This window comes from Gossypium raimondii, chromosome 10 (genome assembly GCF_025698545.1).
Source record: "Gossypium raimondii isolate GPD5lz chromosome 10, ASM2569854v1, whole genome shotgun sequence".
Classification (NCBI taxonomy): Eukaryota; Viridiplantae; Streptophyta; class Magnoliopsida; order Malvales; family Malvaceae; genus Gossypium; species Gossypium raimondii.
In genome coordinates, this window is record NC_068574.1 from 58,787,261 (window position 1) to 58,808,769 (window position 21,509).

Consider the following 21,509-nt stretch of genomic DNA (forward strand, 5'->3'; position numbering starts at 1 on the left):
ATAAAGCTACAAGTTTCAGTTCTTCCGCAGTACCAATAGACGGATTTGTCCTTTAAATTCCTTCTGGAAATCTTATACATATATATTATACTCATTCAAGCTCTGTGAGTATGAATACATTTCGTTGTTCCCATTCATAGAAGTTTCGATGTTAGGTTTATTGTACAAAATGTCTTTGGATTACGGTACAAATTTTAATTTAAAATCCAAACAATACATTTCCACCATTACTATACCAATACCATCATATAATCAAATCTAAGCAAGAGGAAAAACCCCATGGAGCTTTTTGTAGCACATAAATGTAGCTTAAAAGCCAAGCAGTTCAAGTCAACCCTGTTTTCTTTGAACTTCCTTTCAAACATAAAACCCTTAGACCACCATTTTGCTTTGCCCCTTTTCCCATCCATTTCTGACTTTTATTACAATGGGTGTTTTTCTTTTTCCCCTTTTTTTATTTAGTCAGTCAATGTTTCCAAACAAGATAAAGTCATTCTCGTGGGGGTGACACCAATGGAAACCCTTTTCAACTTTTCACACTGTTTTCCCTTTAGTTTCACTGCTTTTCTGGGTATTGCTTGCACCGATTTTCCTCTTAAAATCTGTATATTTTCTCTTCCTTTTCCTTGTGGAGAAGATTAACAAAGACCCTTTAGCTTTGTTTCCATATGGGGTCTTGTTTTAGTTCTAGAATCAAAGCTGCCGAGAGCCCTCTCCACCATGGTAATACATGGTTTCTCTCTTTTTCCCCCATGTTTATGAACTTATTAGCCCTTTTTGATGTTTAGGTGTTTGCTATTTTGCTTACAGGGGTTAATTTAAGCAGTAAAATGTCGCCTGTTTCGGTGCCTATAACAGAGGGGGAGATTTTGCAAGCTTCTAATTTGAAGAGCTTTAATTTCAATGATCTAAGAACAGCTACGAGGAATTTCCGACCGGATAGTGTTTTGGGTGAAGGTGGGTTCGGTTGTGTTTTCAAGGGTTGGATTGATGAGAATACATTTACAGCTTCTAAGCCTGGTACTGGCATGGTTATTGCTGTCAAAAGGCTTAACCAGGAGGGTTTTCAAGGCCACCATGAATGGCTGGTAAGTTTATGATATATATGTATGTATGTGCCCAGTTTGATCTATTTGACTTGAATTTGGATATGTTTTTTGGATACCATCCTTCAAATATATGGAGAGATGAAATATAGTTTGAAATTGCTATCAAGAGGTTAATAAAGAGGATTTTCAGGGCCACCATGAATGGCTGGCAGTATCTCTCTCTCATATATATATATATGCACATGTATGTTTTCCCTAGTTTAATCCTTTTGCTATGCAGTGGTTTCATAAGCTTTTACTATGTATATGTTTGTGTGTGTATACGTATGTTCCTCAGTTCAACCCTCGAGGTCTGTAGTGGTTTCAAAGTCCTTGCTTTGTCCTTAGGGTAGGCTTTTACCATATGTATATGGGGAATAAATCTGTATCCGACATTTGAACTTGGTCATGTTGGAGACAAATCTGTATCTGCTCAAGTCCAAGTAATGTAGAGTTGAACAACAATGGTGAAAAGAATAAACTTATTGAACACCTTTAGATGTTAAAAGGCACTAAAATTCCTGTCAATAGGTTAATCAGTAGGGTTTGCAGGGCCACCATGAATGGCTGGCAGTATCTCTCACATGTATATATATTTGGCATTATCCATGTCCGTTTTATGGTCTATGTTTGAGATCCGTGGCTGTCCCTTCCAACAATGTGGTCTCCGAGGTTCGAACATACATTTCTCATATATATATACACATGTTTTTCCTAGTTTAATCCTTGAGCTATGCAGTGGTTTCAAACTCCTTGAGATCGACATATATTTGAACTTGGGTATTACCATATTAGTATGATTCTCTAAACTTACAAAAATTTGAACGTAGTTATGTTGGAGAAAATCCGTATCCGCTCAAGTCCGAATAATACATGCTTGAACAACAATGGTGAACATAATGAACTTGTTGAGACATTCTTAGATGTTAAACAAAGTACTGTTTTGTTTGATGAAATAGTTTGTTAATTTTTAATCATTCATTTGGCTTGTAGGCTGAAATCAACTATCTGGGTCAGCTTGATCATCCTAATCTTGTGAAATTAGTCGGTTATTGCTTAGAAGACGATCATCGGCTTCTTGTTTACGAGTTCATGCCGAAAGGCAGCTTAGAGAATCATCTTTTTAGAAGTGAGGAATTCATTCATTGCGCTCTCCCTTTATCTAAATTGATTCAATTGTTTCGAGTTTCAATGACTAATCTTTTAACAATGAAACAGGGAATTCTTATTTTCAACCACTTTCTTGGAACCTTCGGATGAAGGTTGCTCTTGGTGCCGCCAAGGGCCTTGAATTTCTACATTCTGATGAGGTGAAAGTCATATATAGAGACTTCAAAACTTCGAACATCTTGCTTGATTCGGTAATGACAACTTAATAACTGAAGTTCTCGATTTGTACTTTTAGTTCCTGCAGTTCTCTCATATCTTTTTCGCAACATAAAATGACAGAACTATAATGCAAAACTCTCTGATTTTGGTCTGGCCAAAGATGGACCAACTGGTGATAAAAGCCATGTCTCAACTCGGGTCATGGGAACCCATGGCTATGCAGCTCCTGAGTATGTAGCAACAGGTAGCTTTTTAACTTGAATCCATCGTCATATGATTGCAAATAATGTTTTAACGTAAAATTTGTTCTTATAAAGGTCATCTGACTGCGAGAAGTGACGTGTACAGTTTTGGTGTTGTTCTTCTTGAAATGTTAACTGGCAAGCGAGCAGTAGACAAGAACCGACCATCTAGAGAACATAATTTAGTTGACTGGGCTAAGCCTTACCTTACTAGCAAACGTAAGTTTTTCCAAATTATGGATGTTCGTATCAAAGGCCAATACACACCTGAAGCGGCATTAAAAGCTGCGTATCTTGCGCTGCAATGCCTATCTACGGAACCGAAGGTTAGACCGAAAATGACCGCGGTAGTGAAAGCACTAGAGCAACTTCAAGACTCCGGTGACGACAAAGGGGTCCATCAGAATGCAGCAGCTCATAGTTCTCGTCCGAATTCGAGGTATGCTCTGAAGAAAAATCCCGACGGACCCCAGCCATCTGCATCTCCATTAAGTACATAAATCTGAAAACAGTCCGATGCATTGCTTTTATTATTGCAGATGGTATTCTATCTTTGAACTCGAACATATATATTCCGGCTACCGGTCACTGTACAGCTCTCGAATTCAATAATATCCGAAATCCGAATGTTCCATTTCGACTCATTTTGTTTTATTACCGGTAAATGAATGCATGTTTAAAGATGTTTATATGCAGATCATTGCATCATCTTTAAAAGGCGCATTAATGTTTTGGGTTCAAATCCTAACCTTTGTAATTCCCGATTTATGGGCTTTTTTGTATATAAAAAAAACGAAAAAAAAATCTCCAAAATCACAAAAGCATAGAAATACGAGAGAGTGAGTACGATATTTTGACTTTTCAATTTTCTCGAATTATATATTTATTAATGACATTTGTGTCCCAATATAATTTTTTTAATTTAATAATTGAGAGAATATATTTTATAAATGACTTTCATGTCCAAATATAATTTTTAGGATTTAAATTCCTAAAAGTAAAAATAGGGGACAAAATTTCAAATGTATGAAGAGTTCAGGGACTCGAAGCATATTTTAACTTATAGAGAAGCAGGCCGACCGGGCCCAACACAGCGGTCCAAAGCAGAACAACATTAACATATAGTACACACTACACACAGTTTGAGATCAAAAACTCCGGAAAGCACAATCGTCCTTTTTCTGTTCTGTCGCTGTTTCAGATTTGTCCTCCAAGGTAATCAATCTATGTTCTTCCAAATTGAAAATTCTTGGATTTTTTGGGCATTTTTTTGTTATTGATTATTAAATAAATTTGATCTTCAGATTATAGTTTAGGTCAACTTAGTCAATACTCAAAGAACTTTTTTTTTTTGTTTCTTTAATTTTTTTATCTACCAAACAGAAAGTCTTGAGATTATTTGTTTGAATCTTAGGGTTTTCTTTTTTCATAATTATGCGAGATTTTGAATCTGGGTATTTTATGAGTTAACAAAATTTAGCCCTTTTTTAATGGATTTTTTTTATCTGAATCTTTACTGTATTGAACCCATAGAGTTATTGCATCGCATGAATTAGCAAAAACTTGTTTGATCGAAGAGGGAAAAAATTCTGGGTTTTCTCTCAAAATAAGAAAAAAGCTAGGTTATATGGGTTAATTTTATTTGCTTCTTTTGAAAATTATATAAATGGAGTTTCATGTATTGGGTTTTTGAAGGCTTTTGGGATGAGGAGATACAGTCCCCAATACCATAGTCCTCCAAGGAGAGGCTATGGTGGTAGAGAAAGAGATTTTCCTAGGAGGGGATACGGCGGTGGTGGCGGCGGCGGCAGCGGTTATGGCAGGAGGGAACAGAGTCATGGAAGTCTTTTGGTTAGAAACATTCCTTTGGATTGCAGGTAAACCTTTTATCATAATCCTTTTTTGGAATGTTGGTTAAATGATTTGTGTTAATATATGTTTGATTTTGTTTGCAGACCCGAAGAACTTCGAATCCCTTTCGAGAGATTTGGGCTCGTTAGGGATGTTTATATCCCTAAAGACTACTACACAGGGTTTGTATTGTACCCTTGAAAGTAATTTTGGTTTATCAAGCATTGATCTTTTCCTATGTTTTAATCGAAATTTAAACATTCTAGTTCATGGTTTTATTTTGATTAAGCTTGTACTTTTATATTGAACGAGCATACTGATATGTCTTTTTCTAGTTTTCCGGCTTTTAGGTTCGGCAAGTAGGATGTTTATACTTTTCGTTGCTTCCTTTTTCGTATTTTCATCTTAGACCTTTAGTTGTCGTATGTAGGAAGTTATTTCCTTCGAGTTGCTTTCTGCACTATTTCTTAAAGCACTTAATTTTTTTTTCTTTGCCTTATTCCGTAGTGAATTAAAATTTGAACTGGTTTGTCAGGGGGGTTAATATTGGTTTGAAGTAAAAACAAGCCCAAGCCCCACATTTGATGAAGGCCTACTGTTTATGATTGCTTAAACATATTGTGATCCGAGGGTGTTAAGAGTAATGATCATATGAAGAATGTTCCTTTATGAAGCGAAACTATATAATTACCAAATCAATAAAGGTTTTGATTGGGGAAGAAGATTGATTCCTGACCAAATTGAAGCAAATTTATCGATATCAAGTGCTTCTTATATTTACGAGCTTGTGAAGATTTTTCAAGTCACTTGCCTCTTTTGAAGTTCCTTTGATATTGACTGTTAAGGGAAAAGGTCAGCATTTAGCGTATTTTATTTAAATCTGGAGCCAGTATAAGATATGTAAAGGTATACTACTAAGTAAATGAAGTTGTTGTGGTAACATTGTATTTTAGTTTGTATTTTTTTGTTTTAATTGGCTTATTTCGTTCGTTTCAAATTATCATGTTTAAGTGAAGGATTGCTGCATCCTTTTTGCAGACAACCTCGAGGGTTTGCATTTGTGCAGTTTGTGGATTCTTATGATGCTTCTGAAGCTCAACGTCGCATGAATGGGAAAATATTTGCTGGGAGAGAGATATCGGTGGTTGTGGCTGCAGAGACAAGGAAAAGGCCTGAGGAAATGCGCCATAAATCTAGGGCTAGGTACTCTCGTAGTCTTTCTCTCCCACTCTCTCATGCACACACGTGCATATGCATGCATACATTCGTGCACATGCGGTTTTTTGTTATTTTACTTGTATTTACGTAAGGATTTATCTGGCATGTAATTCTCCAGAGGACCATCAGGCTATGGGGGACGATCATCTTATTATGGTACGTGGCCTACATGGGCTGATTCTATTAATTTTGCCATGTGTTTGGACTTTGAAGGATCCTAGGTGTGGCTGATACTGTTGCAAACTAACTTAGTCATTTGATATGTTGCAGGGCGTTCTCGGTCTCGTTCACCATCCCGTATGCGTTCTCCTCACCATCCTTCGAGTTCTAGAGGCCGCTACCGCTCGAGGTAAACCATCAAATTGCTACACATCCCTTTTACCTTTTAAGAAATAAGGTGATCGTATATTTATTTGTCAGGTCTTACTCACCTGCTCCAAGACGACGAGGAAACTATTCTGTTTCACCAGGTAGAAGGCATGAAGAACAGCCAAGGTCTCCAGTAGGTCCTCCGCAAGAACGAGATGGTGATTACAGTCACAGATCATATTCTCCAGGATATGAAAATGCCGATGGAAATGGTTATGGCGAGTAAGTGGAAGTCTATTTCATTGTTTCAACTTTTTGATTTCCGTCTTTTACTCCAACCTGTATGCCCCTTTGTTTTGGTTTGCTGTTATAAAGAAGTGACCTGTTTCGGGACATGGTAAAACCATACTACTATGCGGCTTTGGGTTCTCAATTCTTGTGCAATGAGAGTTCATTGTTGGTGATTTTCTCTTATGTTTAACTCGACTGTTGTGGCTTATTTCGAATGTTCCATTTGTAGGAAATCCGCAATTGAGCCCGAGAACTCTCGGGCTGCATGGAGGCGATCTCCATGTAGATCATCAAGGTCTCCAGGTAGATATTCAAGGTCTCCTTCTGGGTCTAGATCGAGATCTGCTGACCTTCACGTAGGCATAGCAGACAAGTAGCAAACTTTAGCCTCTGGGTGCATATGGCATCTATATCAGATGGTGGATTCAGTGGTGATTAGTCTTTTTGTGTGCTTATCTCTATCATTTTGAATGGGACATCTAAATTTGTGGCTTGCTTTCATATTTGTTCTATCTAAACACTGTAACGAAACAACAACGACGTTTGAGTTTGAGTTTTCGGCTCTTCTAAATCTAGTTTTCGTGCTTGGCATTCCGGATTGAGGCTAGAGTTGAAATCTATGTTATTTGGGCTCAGGAGTACGAGTCCGGCATGTCTATGCTTTTTTTAACAGTGCCATGATTGTTGGAACTGGACGGTATATAGGTCTGGGCAAAGGATTGAGCCGGCTTTTGAGTGAACCACTCGAAATCGGTTGAATCAGGCTAAAATTTCAGTTGAGTTGGTAATTGAACTGGTTTCTAAAAATATTTTTATGGATTTTAAATAAAATTTTTAATTAAAACTAGACTAGTTAAATCATGAATCGGTGGTCTAATCAGTTCAATCTGTCTGGGTTAAAAGTTAGAAACAGTGCAAAGGTTGGAACTGGGCTTGATTTGAAGGTTAATTATTTCACGTATTTTGAATTGAGCTCGAAGTATTGTATTGATTAGATCATTTTGTCAGTTGAGAGACGATAGGAATATATTTAGAATATGTGGATGCGTTTGTACATAATGCAGTGATAATTTGTATATGACGTATTAGGAGAAATAAGCAACTCTCTTAATATTCAGTGGCATTGTAATTGTCCGTCTAGTAGATATTCAAGTATTTAAATTTTGATTTATGTGCTTTAGATTCATATTTGAGTTAGCATTTTACATTCAAGTTGGAAAGATTTGATTGATACAATAAAATATTTTCATTGTTTATATCAAATTTTCTAGAGTGCAACAATAAATATAAAGGGTTAAAATGTTCTAAATTCACGATCTCTTAACACGTGGAATTTAGTTTTTCGTTCATCTCAAAGAATTTAACCATTTTATCTAAAAATACAAGTTTAATTGTTAATACTATTAAATTTAGGTTCATTTCAACATTACCGAGTTTAAAATGCTGAATTTTGAAATTTAAAAATAAAATGATTAAATTCCATAAATTTTTTGGAAACAAATAATATAATTATGAAGAGAATAAGGATTTAGAGGAGTTATAAAGTAATTTCCCTTTTTTGAGGGGTTGCCCATCCCTCTGCGCCGCCCCCTGCTTAATCTTTTAAAAAGTATTAAAAAAAGAAAAAAGACATAATCATCAGTTCAGTCAGCCATCAAATCTAAAAAGATTTCTGTTACTTTAACCTTTTTTTTTTAAAAATTTTTGAAAATTTTTTAAGTTATATAATATGTAAAATTACTTATAATTTAATTTAAATATTTAAATAAAAAGATAAATACGTTTTAGTCTAGTTAAACTCATATTTTATTATATTAACAATAATATCAATACCAATCGAGCTAATATTTAATCGATAAATTCAAAATAATTTAAATTTAGAATCAATCTTGAAGTTGAAATCTAAATATTTTTAATAATTCTTTTTCCTGATTTAAAAATTTAAAAATTCAAATTGATTTATGAAAATTGACCTAAGCATTAAATTCAAATTAATTTATCTCAAAATCAATCCAATTGATATAATATATATTTACCTAAACAGCTACTGGAACCTAATCAATAACTAGCAGCCTTTTGAGATGGTCTATAATAATGGGCATCCCACCTTGTTTTGACCAAGTCCCACATCCATAAAAATCAAACCAAGCTTGGAATATTTAAAAAACAAGTTGGTCTAACTGAGATAATTAGTTAAAATTAAATACGTTATATTTATTTATCAAATACGCTATATTTTTTATATGTTTTAAGATAAATATTTCACTTTATTCCTAATAAGTATTTCAACATACATGTTTATACATATATATTTTTTGTTAAATTAAATTAACTGAATAAAATATTTTTAAATAAATAATTAAAAATTTTAATTTTAAATTTTAATTTTATCATCTCTACTTTACAAAAAATTAAGAAGTTAATCCTCTATTAGTGTTTTGTTTTTATATTTTATAAAAATTGAGAATTTAATCTAATTGGATAATATTATTAAATTTTATAATTAAATTATTGAAAACCCACAATTTAGCAACTTATGTGTCTTAAACAAAAATTAACTGTTTAAGTTTGTAAGTTTAAGAAATAATTTTTTTTCAATTTTCATAAAGTACGAGGATGAAAATTTGACAAATTAATATCTTGAAAGATTGAGTTAGAAATTCATATTTAAAAATAGATAAAGTAACATTTAGTCCTTGAATTTAATAAAATTTTCATTTTATCTATATCAGCCTCGAAACATGACAATTTTTTCCTCAAATTGGTTCCTAAACTTACATTTCATTATAGCATGATGACGTAATACTCTGAGAGTATGTGAAATCATCGCTTAAATATTTTTTAAAATTTTTAAAATTTCTACCATATTTTAACAATTTGTTTATATGCTTTTATAAATTTTTGAAGTTCTCATGTGATGATGTCGCATTTTGTGTTGTCAGAAACTAAATTGAGAAGAGTTGTCAAATTTCAAGTCTAATGTGGACAAAAGAAAAGGTTCAAGGATCAATTTGAAAAAAAATCAACAAGTTCAAGGACTAAATCTTGATTTATCCCAAAGGAAAAAGTTCTAACATTCACCGGACTCTCTTTTAGTTGTCAGGGTCACGTTTTGTGTATGTGAAAAGACCCGTCAGCCTATCAACGCTTCCATTGCCAAATTCTTCCATTTCTTCTATATAAAGAATCCAAAGAGTCAATCGACTCAAAAAGGTCCAAAAGTTTTCATTCAAAAGAATCTCTCTGAGAAAAAAAAAAGCATCAAATTCAAGGATGGCAGTTGGAATATTGGAAGTGTTCTTGGTTAGTGCAAAAGGCCTTCAAGACTCAGATTTTCTGGGTATGTAATTTTATCGGAGCTTCATTTTTTATTTTGGATTTATCAGTTTATATTTTCAAATTCTTCCTTTGTTTCATTTTCTTGCTCATTTTCTGCTCTTTTTTTTGTCAAGTTTTCATCATGTTTTTTAAATGGAAAAACAGAGAATTAAGAGAAAGAGAATTGGTTTTTGATTTGTGCATGTTCTTTGCTTGGTCAATGAAGAGAACCCATTTCTAGTCAATTTAAGATCTAGTGATGGATGTTTAAAATTTTTTAATTGGATTTTATAGAAAATAGCATAGCTGGAAAACCTTAAAATTCCTTCTTGTCATTAGTAAATCTCAACTTTCTTTCATGTTATTAAAATATTGATTTGAGTTTAGTTAAGTTAGTTCATGCTGCAGCTTCATATTGAACATTGTAATATTGATTTTTCAAAAATTTGAACTATGGGTTTCTCTGCACCAAAAAAAAAAAAAATGGTGAAGTGAGAATGATCTGGTTCTTATGTTCTAGATTTTTCCCAAGCTGTAAATCCACATTGTTTCCAGCATTTAACATCCTGGAAAATGGAAAAAAAGGTCGTGATTGGTGCAAGATTAGAGAATAATGTGACTTTTTGCAGATGAACTAATGAATTTTTTTTCCCTTTTTGTTTTTGTTTATGATTGGTAGGTGATATGGATCCATATGTTATAATTCAGTACAAAGGTCAAGAACGCAAAAGCAGTGCGGCCAGAGGTAATTATTAAGTCTTTTTTCCTTTATTTTAAACCTCTTGACTTCTAAATTACTTGAATTCAGGGTTAGTGTCAGACATGGATATATGTTGAATACGAGTATGCTCAATTTTCTTTTTAAGTTTTTTAATATATGTAGAGAATAATACCTTTGTATCCCATGTCTAAATATGTGTTGGATATAGGTATTTTACATGGTTCAGGTTTGGGTTTGAATTTATTCGAGTTCTGAGTTGCTTAGGGTTCGGTTCATTTTGAGTTTTGGACATTCGATATCAATCAGATTTTCAGGTTGGTTCATCTTAGGTTCGAGTTACTCCGATGAATCGGCTTAGATTTTTAGCTTCGGATAAAAAATACTAACAGGTCTTTATCAAGCCATACCAATGAAAGTGAGAAACATTATTGGCAATAATCAGAAGAAGCATACCATACATTTTTGTTGTCCTTCTATCACCAGTTCATAAGAATCATAACATCATTGCATAGTTAAATGACTTGGACTCAGATGCGAATGCCATATATGAGCATGTCCTAATACATGTCGGCCATAAATACTCTAAGAAAAATTAAGAGCCGGACGGATTAACTTTTACAAAAATTACCTAAAGGGTCAAATTTTGTGCAGGTGATGGATCTAGTCCATCGTGGAATGAAAAATTCACATTCAAGGTGGAGTATCCAGGGTCAGGTGGTGACTACAAGCTAGTTCTTAAAATCATGGACAAAGACACCTTCTCTTCTGATGACTTTGTAGGCCAAGCCACGTAAGTATACTAACATTAATCGTCACTGTTTTATAGCTAAATTACTCTGACTCGTATCCATCGTCCGAAATTTTTCCTATTTGAGTACTATAAGAAAATAAAAAGTCTGGAAAAACAAGCTTGATAGTTTCATAGCATTCTCTTTTAAGAAGTAGCAAGGTCGAATCTCAGCATATGCAACCCTTTTCTCTATCTAGAAGTTCGATCTCCTTTATACTGAAGCTCGAAAAAGAAATTGTAAAACATTTTTTATTTTCATGTTTGCAGCATATTTGTGAAGGATTTGTTGGCAGTTGGAGCAGATGAAGGAAGTGCTGAACTACATCCTACTAAACATAGTGTAGTTAATGCTGAACAACGTTATTGTGGAGAAATTGTAGTTGGTCTTACTTTCACCAAAAAGGTATTTAACTTTTTTTTCATGGAAATTGAACATACTTCCCATCAGGGCCAGAGGATTTTTATCAGGGTCGAGATTGAATTACAAATTTTTAAGGATAAAAGTATATTTTTACCATTTTATTAATTGATAGATTCACAAATTTAGAGGACCAAAAGATGAATTTTATCAAACCAAGGTGGGTCAAGGCCCTATCTATCCCCTTGGTTTTACCCCTTGCTTTTTAGGAAGATTATCCTATTTCGTATTCGATTTTTATAGAGTTGTCTATTGATCGGGTAATCCGTCTAGCCTGATGAATAGGATATCTTTTATATTAGTCGATTAAGGAATTTATTCTAAATTTAAAAAAAAAATTGTCTTTTTACCACCTATTGTTTTAAATATGTATCGAATATGAATATTTAATTAACTAATGGCATTTATCTATTATTGATTTTATTTTGCTGGATTTGTACTACAGGAGGAAAATGATGAAGAAGAGTATGGAGGTTGGAGGGAAAGCGATTACTAAGTGGTTAATTTTTGAAAACTATTATATGTGTTTTTATCACTTTTAATTAAAGCTCTGGATTTTTATTTATTTATTTTTAAAGCTTATGGAATGTTTATCTTGTTACGTTTTATTTTGCATTTTGTTTTGAACAATCTCATTACAAGTTTTAGTCAGAATTATCTATAATTTCTCTTCAACATATAAATAGGACGACAATGCGCTTTAGTGCATTCGAACTCGCGCCCTCCTACATTAACAACAATATTCATACCAATCAAGTTAAGATTCAATCGGTCATTTTATTGTGAATTTTACTTCCCTTGTGCATAGTTTTATTATATTATTGATTTAAAATTATTTGAACTTTGGAGATGATATTATTGGGAGAATTTTAAACCTCAATTATGAATAGTAAAAACGAACATGAGAATATTAAATAAAATTATTTAAGATCTTTATAAATCTAACATTCTATTATCAATTATGCCTGTAAGTTCAAATTAAAATTTTAATTTGATGAATAAATTCAGTTCAAATTAAAATTTTAATTTGATGAATAAATTCATCTCAATTTGATTTGAATTAAAAGCGACCAAAATTTGAAACTAATCAAACTTGAAATGATTTGAGCTGACTATGATTTGAATTGAAAAACTTGAGAGCCAAAATTATAACGACTCGAACATAAAAACAATTCAAATTTAAAACGAATCAAATATGAAGTTGAATAAACACAATTTAAATATTTTTTAGTTTAAAAAAACTTTTTACCTTTTAATTTGATTTGATTTTTGTATTTTTTTCTTATTTAATTTCTACACTTTTCAGAATTCAAAAGGAATTAGAAGTTGGATTAAATAATAATAACTCAAAATTTTTGGGTCTAATAAAAAACAATGGTTAATCAAACTTAACAGTAAACCTAAGCCGATCATAAAGTGAAGTAAAAATGTAAAGCCCACGGTTTTTTGGCGCTTCACCAAAGACTTAAACTGCTACTGGGCCTTAGTCAAGGTTCTAGTTGGAAAGCAACCAATATCCCGCATCGCTAAAGAATTGAAAAAATTTTATTGTTTATATAGGAAAAACAAGCTGACTATGATTGTCCCTTCGGGGACATCCGATAAAATTGGAACGATACAGAGAAGATTAGCATGGCCCCTGCGCAAGGATGACACGCACAAATCGAGAAATGGTCCAAATTTTTTTCTTGATTTTTTTTGCCAATTTTGACAGCTCTCTTTCCATCTCTTTCGCCTTTGTTCACTTGATAATTTGGAATTGGAGGGTCTTTTCCCTTGTTTTTAAATTGATTTTTTCTGGTTTTGGTCTGTTTTACACCCTTGAACACTGAATATTTCAATAGCATTTTTTTGGGGGCAATTTTTAGATATCTGTTTCCATCTCTCTCTATTTTCTTTGCATTTTTATGCTCAGTTTGATCATTGATGTATTTTCATGGGTTTATTTTTCTGCACTTAATATTAAAAATTTAGAGTTTTTCATTTCTGGCTTTATCTTTCTTTTTGCAATTTTTCTCGGTTTTTATGTTCCTCTTTTTGGGTTTGATTTGTTTTAAATCTCAATACCATCTTTCTTTTTTGCAAATTTTTCTGGGTTTGACTTTCATCTTCATTGGTTTTATGCACTGAAGATTGCAATTTAAAGTTGTTTTTACTGGGTTTGGCCTGTTTTACTCTCTTGAGCAGTGAATACCTCAATAATCCTTTCTTTAGATTTTATATAGCTTTTTTTGTTTTTTAAAGTTTTAAGTAACCAAAGGATCCTTCAATTTCTAGAGTTTAAATGGATGGAAAAACATATATTTTTATAATTAAATATTTATAGTATGCAACTTCATGTCCAAATATATTGGCTTTGTATGGTAATTTCACTTATCATTGATCTTATTTCACTTGATAGTTTGATTCCATGGATTCTTTGTAAAGCTTTACAATTAGAACAATGTGATCTTCACAAGAATTTCTATACATGCATGGTGCTCCATGGAAGAATTTTAATGTTGTTGACGTGCAGGGTTTGAATGATATATTGATATTGGGGAACTCGATCGAAAAGCTTTCAAAGTCGCTTTCTCCTTGAAGTTCCCGGTCGAAGATCAGCACGAAACGTGGGCTAAATTATGTTCATTATGGAAACAGAATGTGCATGATCGGAAATCACAGCCGTTTAAGATGACCCATACTTGAGGCAACTTGCAGCTATCTATATGTCCAATAATGCTTTTTATCTCATTAGGAAGAGTCTCCATCTTAGCTTCTTCCACTTCCAATAGATAGTTCAAGCTCAAGCTCAAGGGATAGTTAATGTAATCTAGCCAATTTACACACAGCAATAGCAGAGAGGGTGGTTGGTTCACTAGTTTTCATTTTTCACTCTAGGTGTCAACTCTTCTTTGAAGGGCACTAATGAAACTAGAAATGAAATAGGACTCAGGTAGGTGTGGATTAAATTGGAGCATGTTGTACTAACCCTTAGCTTCGCCACCGATCAACATCCGAGGCAACTTGCAGTCTCCTTTAAGAGATGAGTAGACGACTAGTTCGATCAGCATTTGCAATCCTTTTCTCTTTCCGGGGGGCATGTTTGCGGCATATTTGTGAAGGATTTGTTTGCAATTGGAGCTGAACAATGTTATTGTGGAGAAATTGTAGGAATTGATGAACTATATCCTAGTAAACATAGCGTAGTTAAAGCTGAACAATGTTATTGTGGAGAAATTGTAGTTGGTGCTACTTTTACCAAAAAGGTATTTAATTGTTTTTTTCATGGAAATTGAAAATGCTTTTCGTATCCGATATTTCATAGACCTGTTCATAAATCGAGTAATCAGTCTAGCTTGATAAGCTTGGTCTATTCAAGCCAAATAAGATTTTTTTGACCTTGAGTCGGTTTGACTAGGGTTGACCTATTCTGAATTAAAATTTAATACTATATTATAAAAATGTTTTTAAATAGAAAGTAAAAATGAGTGGTTATTTATTTTAAAAAAAAATTTATTTATCTTTTATTAATTTGTTTAATTTCTCAATTTTGATTAAATTTAAATAATCGGAACTTGAACTTGAAGTGATTTGAATTTAAAATAAATTGAATTTGAAAAATTCGAGGGTCAAATTGAAATGAGCGTAATGCAAAATAATCCAAAATTGAAACGACTCGAATTAAAAATTAACCAAACTTTAATAAAGTACAGGGATTAATTCAGAATTAAACCCTACGTTTATAAATTTTTTTTTGTCTTTTTAACTTCGAACATGGCCACCTTTCTTCAAAATGCTGCAATACAGTTGATCTTTAGCAGTTTCCTGCACACACACACAAAAAAAAAACCCATCCTCACCATGGTTTCTTTATCATTTCGTTTGTTTCTCTTGAAATCTGAAATCGAAAGCCAAAATATGTTTTCTAAACTTAAAAAGAGATGCCTTTTTTAGAACAAATGTGGGAATTCTTCGGGAAAATAGGAGATATTTTAAGCATGGAGAATGAGATTTCTTTGAATGAAAATAAAAATTTGTAGGGTAAAGTTCAATATTGCTTAACATATAAGCAGAAATGGAAGACGAGCGGTTGCGGAATGAGCTCGAAGTTGTGGGTGATAGAGACGGTATTCTACAATCAGCTACACACAATGGGAGCTCAGTATTCAACAAAACGTATGGAGTAAATGATTGCTAGAATTTGTAGTAGGCTTTGCTAATATACATCTAATAAATCTAAATGGATTCTCATTGCGTGTGATGATCAATATTGACTTCCGAATCCACTTCGAGATAGCTTCAGCAATTGATTCATACGACCAGATATTGAGTTCATTACCAGTTGTCTATGTTGGTTCCTTGCCTCGGTTGAAGCTTTTAGGTCGTCTCTCAAACAAAACACGACATGATCAGTGGCAATTCTTCTTCTTTCCATAAGCAATGCAAAGGACATTCTCCTCTAATGATTTAACTATTATTCAAATCTTAAATATTGAGAGGAATTTAGATTTGACCCTTAAACAGATTAATTCAAATAATAATAAGCTTCTATCTAAGAAAATTAGCTGATATTACTTAACTGTGCAATTTAAAGATAAGTTTATTATAAATTTATTTTTCATAAGTTGATGCAGAACTACAGAAATATAGATGACAACCAAGAAGTTAAACAAAAGAGTCCATCATTGTGCTCCCAATTCTCATATGGAAGATCAAACTTCTTCCTAAAATTTACAGTTACTTAACTGCTGCTTCAGAAAATTTCTTCAACCCTGCAAATTAAAAACATTACACCATGAATTAGAGATAAAAACAATGATAAAAAATATATTAAAAGAGATGATTAATAAAAGATATTACTTTTTAGAAAAAAAAATGTACTTTATTTTACCTGATTATTAATCAAGGATGAATGAAGATCACACCCATTTTTTCCCATGCATACAGTACTTTAGTTTTTGTGCAGTATTGACACCCTACTAGGTCATAATAATACTGCACCCATCATCATCATCAACCATTTCTTATTAATATAAAATTTTCATTTATATATTCATTTATTGCAAAACATACAAAATGGTGTATCTTCAACCACAACAATCTAGACAAAATCCACACAAGTCATATGCACAAGGTAACGGACAAACCCACACATCACACATGTAGATGGTGGGACTCAAACTCAAGCTTTCAAGGCCTGGGGCCACAACCTTTTGCCGCCAAGGCTTTATTGATAGTATTAGTGTATCTTAATTTATTATTTTAGATTTATCTGTATTTTCAAGAATTTTTCACACACATATATATTTATAGTTTAATTTTTTTAATAAAATACATATCATAGATGCAAATATATCTCAATTACATAATATAAATACATATACACGCATATAAATTTTAAAATTATTAAGTTCAATAACTTAATTTAACAATTATATTTTTAATAGAATTATAAAAAATAATTAAAGAAAAATAAAAAGTTGACATAAAATATCAAAATTTTGTATCAATCTATATGAATTTGATAGAATTTAGTATTAAAATTTGAATCCAACCACATAAAATAGAATAAAAATGATAGAAGACTACTTGTTTTTCCCATTTTCTATGTATTTTTAAGTTGAGAGGTTGTATTTTAACAATCCAAACAACATAGAAATATCATTTGCTTGACAAAATAAAACTAAAAGATCTATAAAATTTATGTGCATGTATATATGGAATCATATATGTTTGTATGTATATATGTATGGATTATCAAAGGTTTTACCCTGTAGAGCCTGCCTGACGGCACATGACGCTCTTCAGCCAACCAACCATCTAGCAGCCAACTATATCGGGGGTCGTTATTGTCAAAGTACCTAACAATGCCTCCTGGTAGTTTTCTGTTGCTCTTTTGATGAGGCCGATCTTTTATATTCTGCAAAGTGATTATCGATAGCGGCGACAATTGCTTCGGTTCGGCATCGGCCGTTGTTGCATTCCTTCTTGAGCTTGACTCACCACTTGAAGTCATGACCACTAAAATGCTAATGCTAAAATGTTTATGGATGTGTTGTTGCCTAATGCTTTTTTTTTTTGCACTATTTATAGGCCTTTAGAGGGTTGGTGTGCTTCTCTTTTTCTAGGATTTTGCAGTTTTTGCTCTTAATTTTCCTCTTGTTTTTAAATTAGTCCTAGTAGGTTGTTTCATTTCTTTTATATAAGCTATTATTCAATAATTTGGTTGAGGAAGCATAGTTTTTATTTATTGATATACCCCTATCTCAATTTGGACGTGCAACGTGCATGTATGAATAAAATTACGTACGTTGCATAAAATTGTGTACCACGTGTTTTTTTTATTTTAAAATTTGCACACATTTTTTTTTTAGCTTTTGGTTTTTAACTTAAGCATCGGAAAGATAAAATTATTAATTAAACAATTGCATTATGAATTAAATTTTTTGTTTAAAAGACACGGACAAACTATTACATAGCAATTAATCTAATAGTAGATAAACCGTTAAAATCTTTATGCAGTGCATTGAACAATTAGTCTAGTAGTAGATGAATTAATTTTAAGTAAATGAATCATTTTATGTTTCGTGATGTGTTTTCAATATAGAAATCTATACACTTAAATTGTATAATAGTTGTATTTAATTTTTTAAAAAATCTTAATAAAATTCCCATAAAAATGAGTAGTTCTTGATATAGAATTTCCCAAAAGCTATTTTAGAACATGGACAAACAAGTTAAAAAAGTGGAAGTGGATATTAATTAAGGAGTAACACATATTTGGAGGGACTTAATAGAAAAAGAGTTTAAATTATTGGATTTAAATTGAAATTAACCAAGATATTAAAAACTTTATAGTTCTTGTCCAAATACGGACATATTATTATTGTTGATATACATCTAATAAATCCAAACGGATTCTCATTGCCATTTGTGTAGAAATCCAAGTCAGTAGTTAAATAATAATTCTTGTTGTGAAATTATTATTTTTGAAATACCGCAAATATTTCTTTGAAATTATTTAATTTTATTGTACTTTTAATAATTAATTCTAATGATAATTATTTAAATATGTATTACATATACGTGTAATTGTAATCTTATATATAAATCTACTTTGCATCTAAAACAAGTAAAATTGACAATTTTAGAAGTGATTAAAAGCTTTTATTTAAAACATTAAATATTGAGCCATTTATGGTATAGGCACACCTTTTAAGGTAACAATTTAAAAGTATTTATTGAAAAAAATATTTAGCAATTAATTTACTTTGAGCTGGCATTGAGCATGGGTGAACCCATTTTTTTTTTTTAAATTTAGGTCACTATTTGTGAAATGTTACCTTTTCTTACCCATTTCTTTCTTTAATTGTCACTATGGTTTTTTTTCTAAGGTGAATTTTCCCATATATGTCCTAAATTATTTTAAGCTTGATTTTAAAAAATCGTATTTTTTGTCATCTTGTTCAAGATTTTGAGAACAAATTGTTAATTTGATAATCATATTTTATACTCTATTAATATATATATGCATATATTTTCCATTCTCAATGAGCAAATTTATATTCCTTTTAGTCATACGTAAAATGTTATAGAATAAGTCATTTTATCACAAATTAACAATTTGTTCTCAAAATCTCGAACAATATGACAAACCCAATTGTTCAATATATCAAAATTGCAAGAATTGAACTCAGAACAAAAACAACATTTTATTTAAAAATATAATAAAAATTGAGTTTTCAACACTAATTAAAGGATGAGTAATTTTGCAAATCATCAACAAAATAATGATAATTTGGATCAGAAAGCCAGATTTTAGAAATGTAATGATGAGAGACAAATTGCTTATTGAAATTTTCAATAACCCGCACAGTTGCTTTAGTTGTGCGTGGATTAATAACATTGCCAATAGGTTGCTTCTTCATTATCATCACTTCAATGTTGTTGTTGTTGATGCCATTGCCACTTGATTCATCCCATTGTTTCAAGAGAATTTGGGTTAGATAATGCAATGGTTGCTCATATTTTAAAAATAAGAAAATAAGAAAATTGAAGTATTTAATACCATGGTTGGACCATGGTAGTGTATATATGTAAGACCATAGCTGGGCTATGGCATTCTGATGATAAGGCCATAACTCGGTTATGGCACTATGGACGTATGACCATGGTTGGACCATGACAGTGTTTATATGTAAGACCATAGCTGGGCTATGGCATTCTAATGATAAGACCATAACTGAGTTATGACCCTATATACGTAAGACCATGGCAGGGCTGTGGCAATGCATATGTGAGACCATAGTTGGACTATGGTACAATAGGAAACGCGTACCGAGGTTTTAATCATCTTTATAGTATTCATCGGATGAAAACAAATGAGGATCTAAATGTGATATGTGAAACAATAAGCGGTTTGTAATAGTATATATGTGTAAAAGTGGTAAATGTTGTATTATTATATGTTAAAAATATTATGCATTGTGATAGTAAGAAATACGAATGTTATTGAAATGTGGAAAATTGATTTGAACTAATGTTTAAGCATTACTCATTTGTTGGGAGCTGTGATTGACAAGAATTTTGATAATAACCTCGTTGACAAGAAATCTGTTCATTAATCTTTTAGTTGAACTATTATTATGTTGATTCAGTAAGCTTTACCGTTCAATCGACGAACTTACTAAGCTTTATGAAAGCTTGCTTGTATTATTTATTTTGTTTCTTGTAGATACGTTTTATGGATCGAGAGATTGGATCAGCTCGAAGAATCACTCTATTCGAGAGTTTTTGGTAGACTTAGATTTTGGTTTGGTATATATGGCATGTAATAGGACTCCTTTTGGATATGATGCATGTAATAGCCCGATTTTGGGCTTAGTCGAAACAGTGGTTTCGGGACCACAAATTTGACGAGGAAAATTTTTATTTTTATTATATTTTTATGGTCTACAATTTCACGAAATAATTTTGTGAAAATTTCGTTCAAAAATTTCGACATTTGGGCACTCAATTTAGTCAAAAGGACTAAATTGTAAAAAGTGCAAAAGTTGAGTTCTATATGTTAAGAGTGTCTAATTGTTATGAAATTTTAAATTGGAGGTCCTTAAATGGTAATTAGACCATTGGTTACATTATGGACAAAAATGGACATGAAATAGATGAAATAAGATATTTTTAAGTTAAGGGTATTTTGGTAATTTGGTAATTAAAACATATTAAAAAGACAAAATAAGCCAAATTTCATCATCTTCTCCATGGGGGGGCTGCGAATGTGTCATGGAGCCATAGCTAGGGTTTGTTCAAGCTTCCAAGCTTTATGGTAAGTCCGTTCTAGCCCCGTTTTTCTTGTTCTTTATATTTTTAGAATCCCGGTAACTAGCTTAAGCTACTTTTACCATTAATTCGAGCTAGAATTTATGTTTGGAAAATTACCCATAGATGAAAAGTGTGAATTTTGATGTTTTATGATGGAATATGAAGCTTAGAATTGTGTTATACGATTTTGGCTAAGCGATTTTCAGTGAAACCGAGTAAATTGACATAATCGATAATAATACTAAATGTTCATAAGTTCACTATAGAGCAAGAATTTGATGTATTCATTGGAGGGAAAAATGTTTAGCATGTCATAAAACATAAGAAAAAGGAATAAAGTTTAATTTCCGAGCCTAGGGGCAAAATCGTAATTTTGTGAAACTTTAGGGGCAAAAATATAAATTTTTCAAAATGTGATTTTTGGACTGGATTGAATAATGTGAATGTTAAATAAGTTAAATGTGTTATTATAAGTCAAGAAAAACATGGAATTGACTTTGATTAGTGAAAAAAAATGTGATAAAGTGAGAAATTTTCCGATTGAATATTCGGAATAAAAAAGGGATATGAATGAAGTGACAGAAATGCTTTCACATGTGGCACGGACTGTGTGTAGGCCACTATATGAAAG

At 32.0% G+C, this 21,509-nt stretch overlaps 4 protein-coding genes and 1 non-coding gene across 7 annotated transcripts in view; all 5 read left to right on the forward strand.

The window, feature by feature from the left end:
* The first annotated feature begins 172 nt into the window (after nucleotides 1-172).
* LOC105777808 (receptor-like cytoplasmic kinase 176) lies at nucleotides 173-3,303 on the forward strand. The gene is made up of 6 exons (XM_012601289.2): nucleotides 173-723; nucleotides 811-1,088; nucleotides 2,082-2,217; nucleotides 2,307-2,449; nucleotides 2,538-2,661; nucleotides 2,735-3,303. The coding sequence occupies exons 1-6, from the start codon at nucleotides 669-671 to the stop codon at nucleotides 3,157-3,159; spliced, it is 1,161 nt and encodes a 386-aa protein (XP_012456743.1). The 5' UTR covers nucleotides 173-668; the 3' UTR covers nucleotides 3,160-3,303.
* Nucleotides 3,304-3,718: 415 nt separating this feature from the next.
* Nucleotides 3,719-6,922, forward strand: LOC105777806 (serine/arginine-rich SC35-like splicing factor SCL30). The gene is made up of 8 exons (XM_012601287.2): nucleotides 3,719-3,874; nucleotides 4,355-4,536; nucleotides 4,615-4,692; nucleotides 5,549-5,713; nucleotides 5,847-5,884; nucleotides 5,999-6,077; nucleotides 6,149-6,319; nucleotides 6,558-6,922. Exons 2-8 carry the CDS (start codon nucleotides 4,364-4,366, stop codon nucleotides 6,703-6,705), a joined length of 852 nt encoding a protein of 283 aa, XP_012456741.1. The 5' UTR covers nucleotides 3,719-3,874; nucleotides 4,355-4,363; the 3' UTR covers nucleotides 6,706-6,922.
* Nucleotides 6,923-9,466: 2,544 nt separating this feature from the next.
* On the forward strand, nucleotides 9,467-12,239 carry LOC105777188 (16 kDa phloem protein 1). The gene is made up of 5 exons (XM_012600299.2): nucleotides 9,467-9,668; nucleotides 10,326-10,391; nucleotides 11,019-11,157; nucleotides 11,425-11,560; nucleotides 12,021-12,239. Exons 1-5 carry the CDS (start codon nucleotides 9,602-9,604, stop codon nucleotides 12,069-12,071), a joined length of 459 nt encoding a protein of 152 aa, XP_012455753.1. The 5' UTR covers nucleotides 9,467-9,601; the 3' UTR covers nucleotides 12,072-12,239.
* Nucleotides 12,240-13,157: 918 nt separating this feature from the next.
* Nucleotides 13,158-13,260, forward strand: LOC128034396 (U6 spliceosomal RNA). Its single transcript, XR_008190520.1, has one exon. It is a non-coding gene; the product is annotated as a U6 spliceosomal RNA (small nuclear RNA).
* The window catches only part of LOC105775689 (factor of DNA methylation 1), a 42,660-nt gene continuing 34,308 nt past the window's right edge, over nucleotides 13,158-21,509 (forward strand). For all 3 annotated transcript variants that reach the window (XM_052622070.1, XM_052622067.1, XM_052622072.1), the window contains exon 1: nucleotides 13,158-13,248. The gene's annotated coding sequence lies outside the window, so the exon portion shown is untranslated. The remainder of the gene's footprint in view (nucleotides 13,249-21,509) is intronic.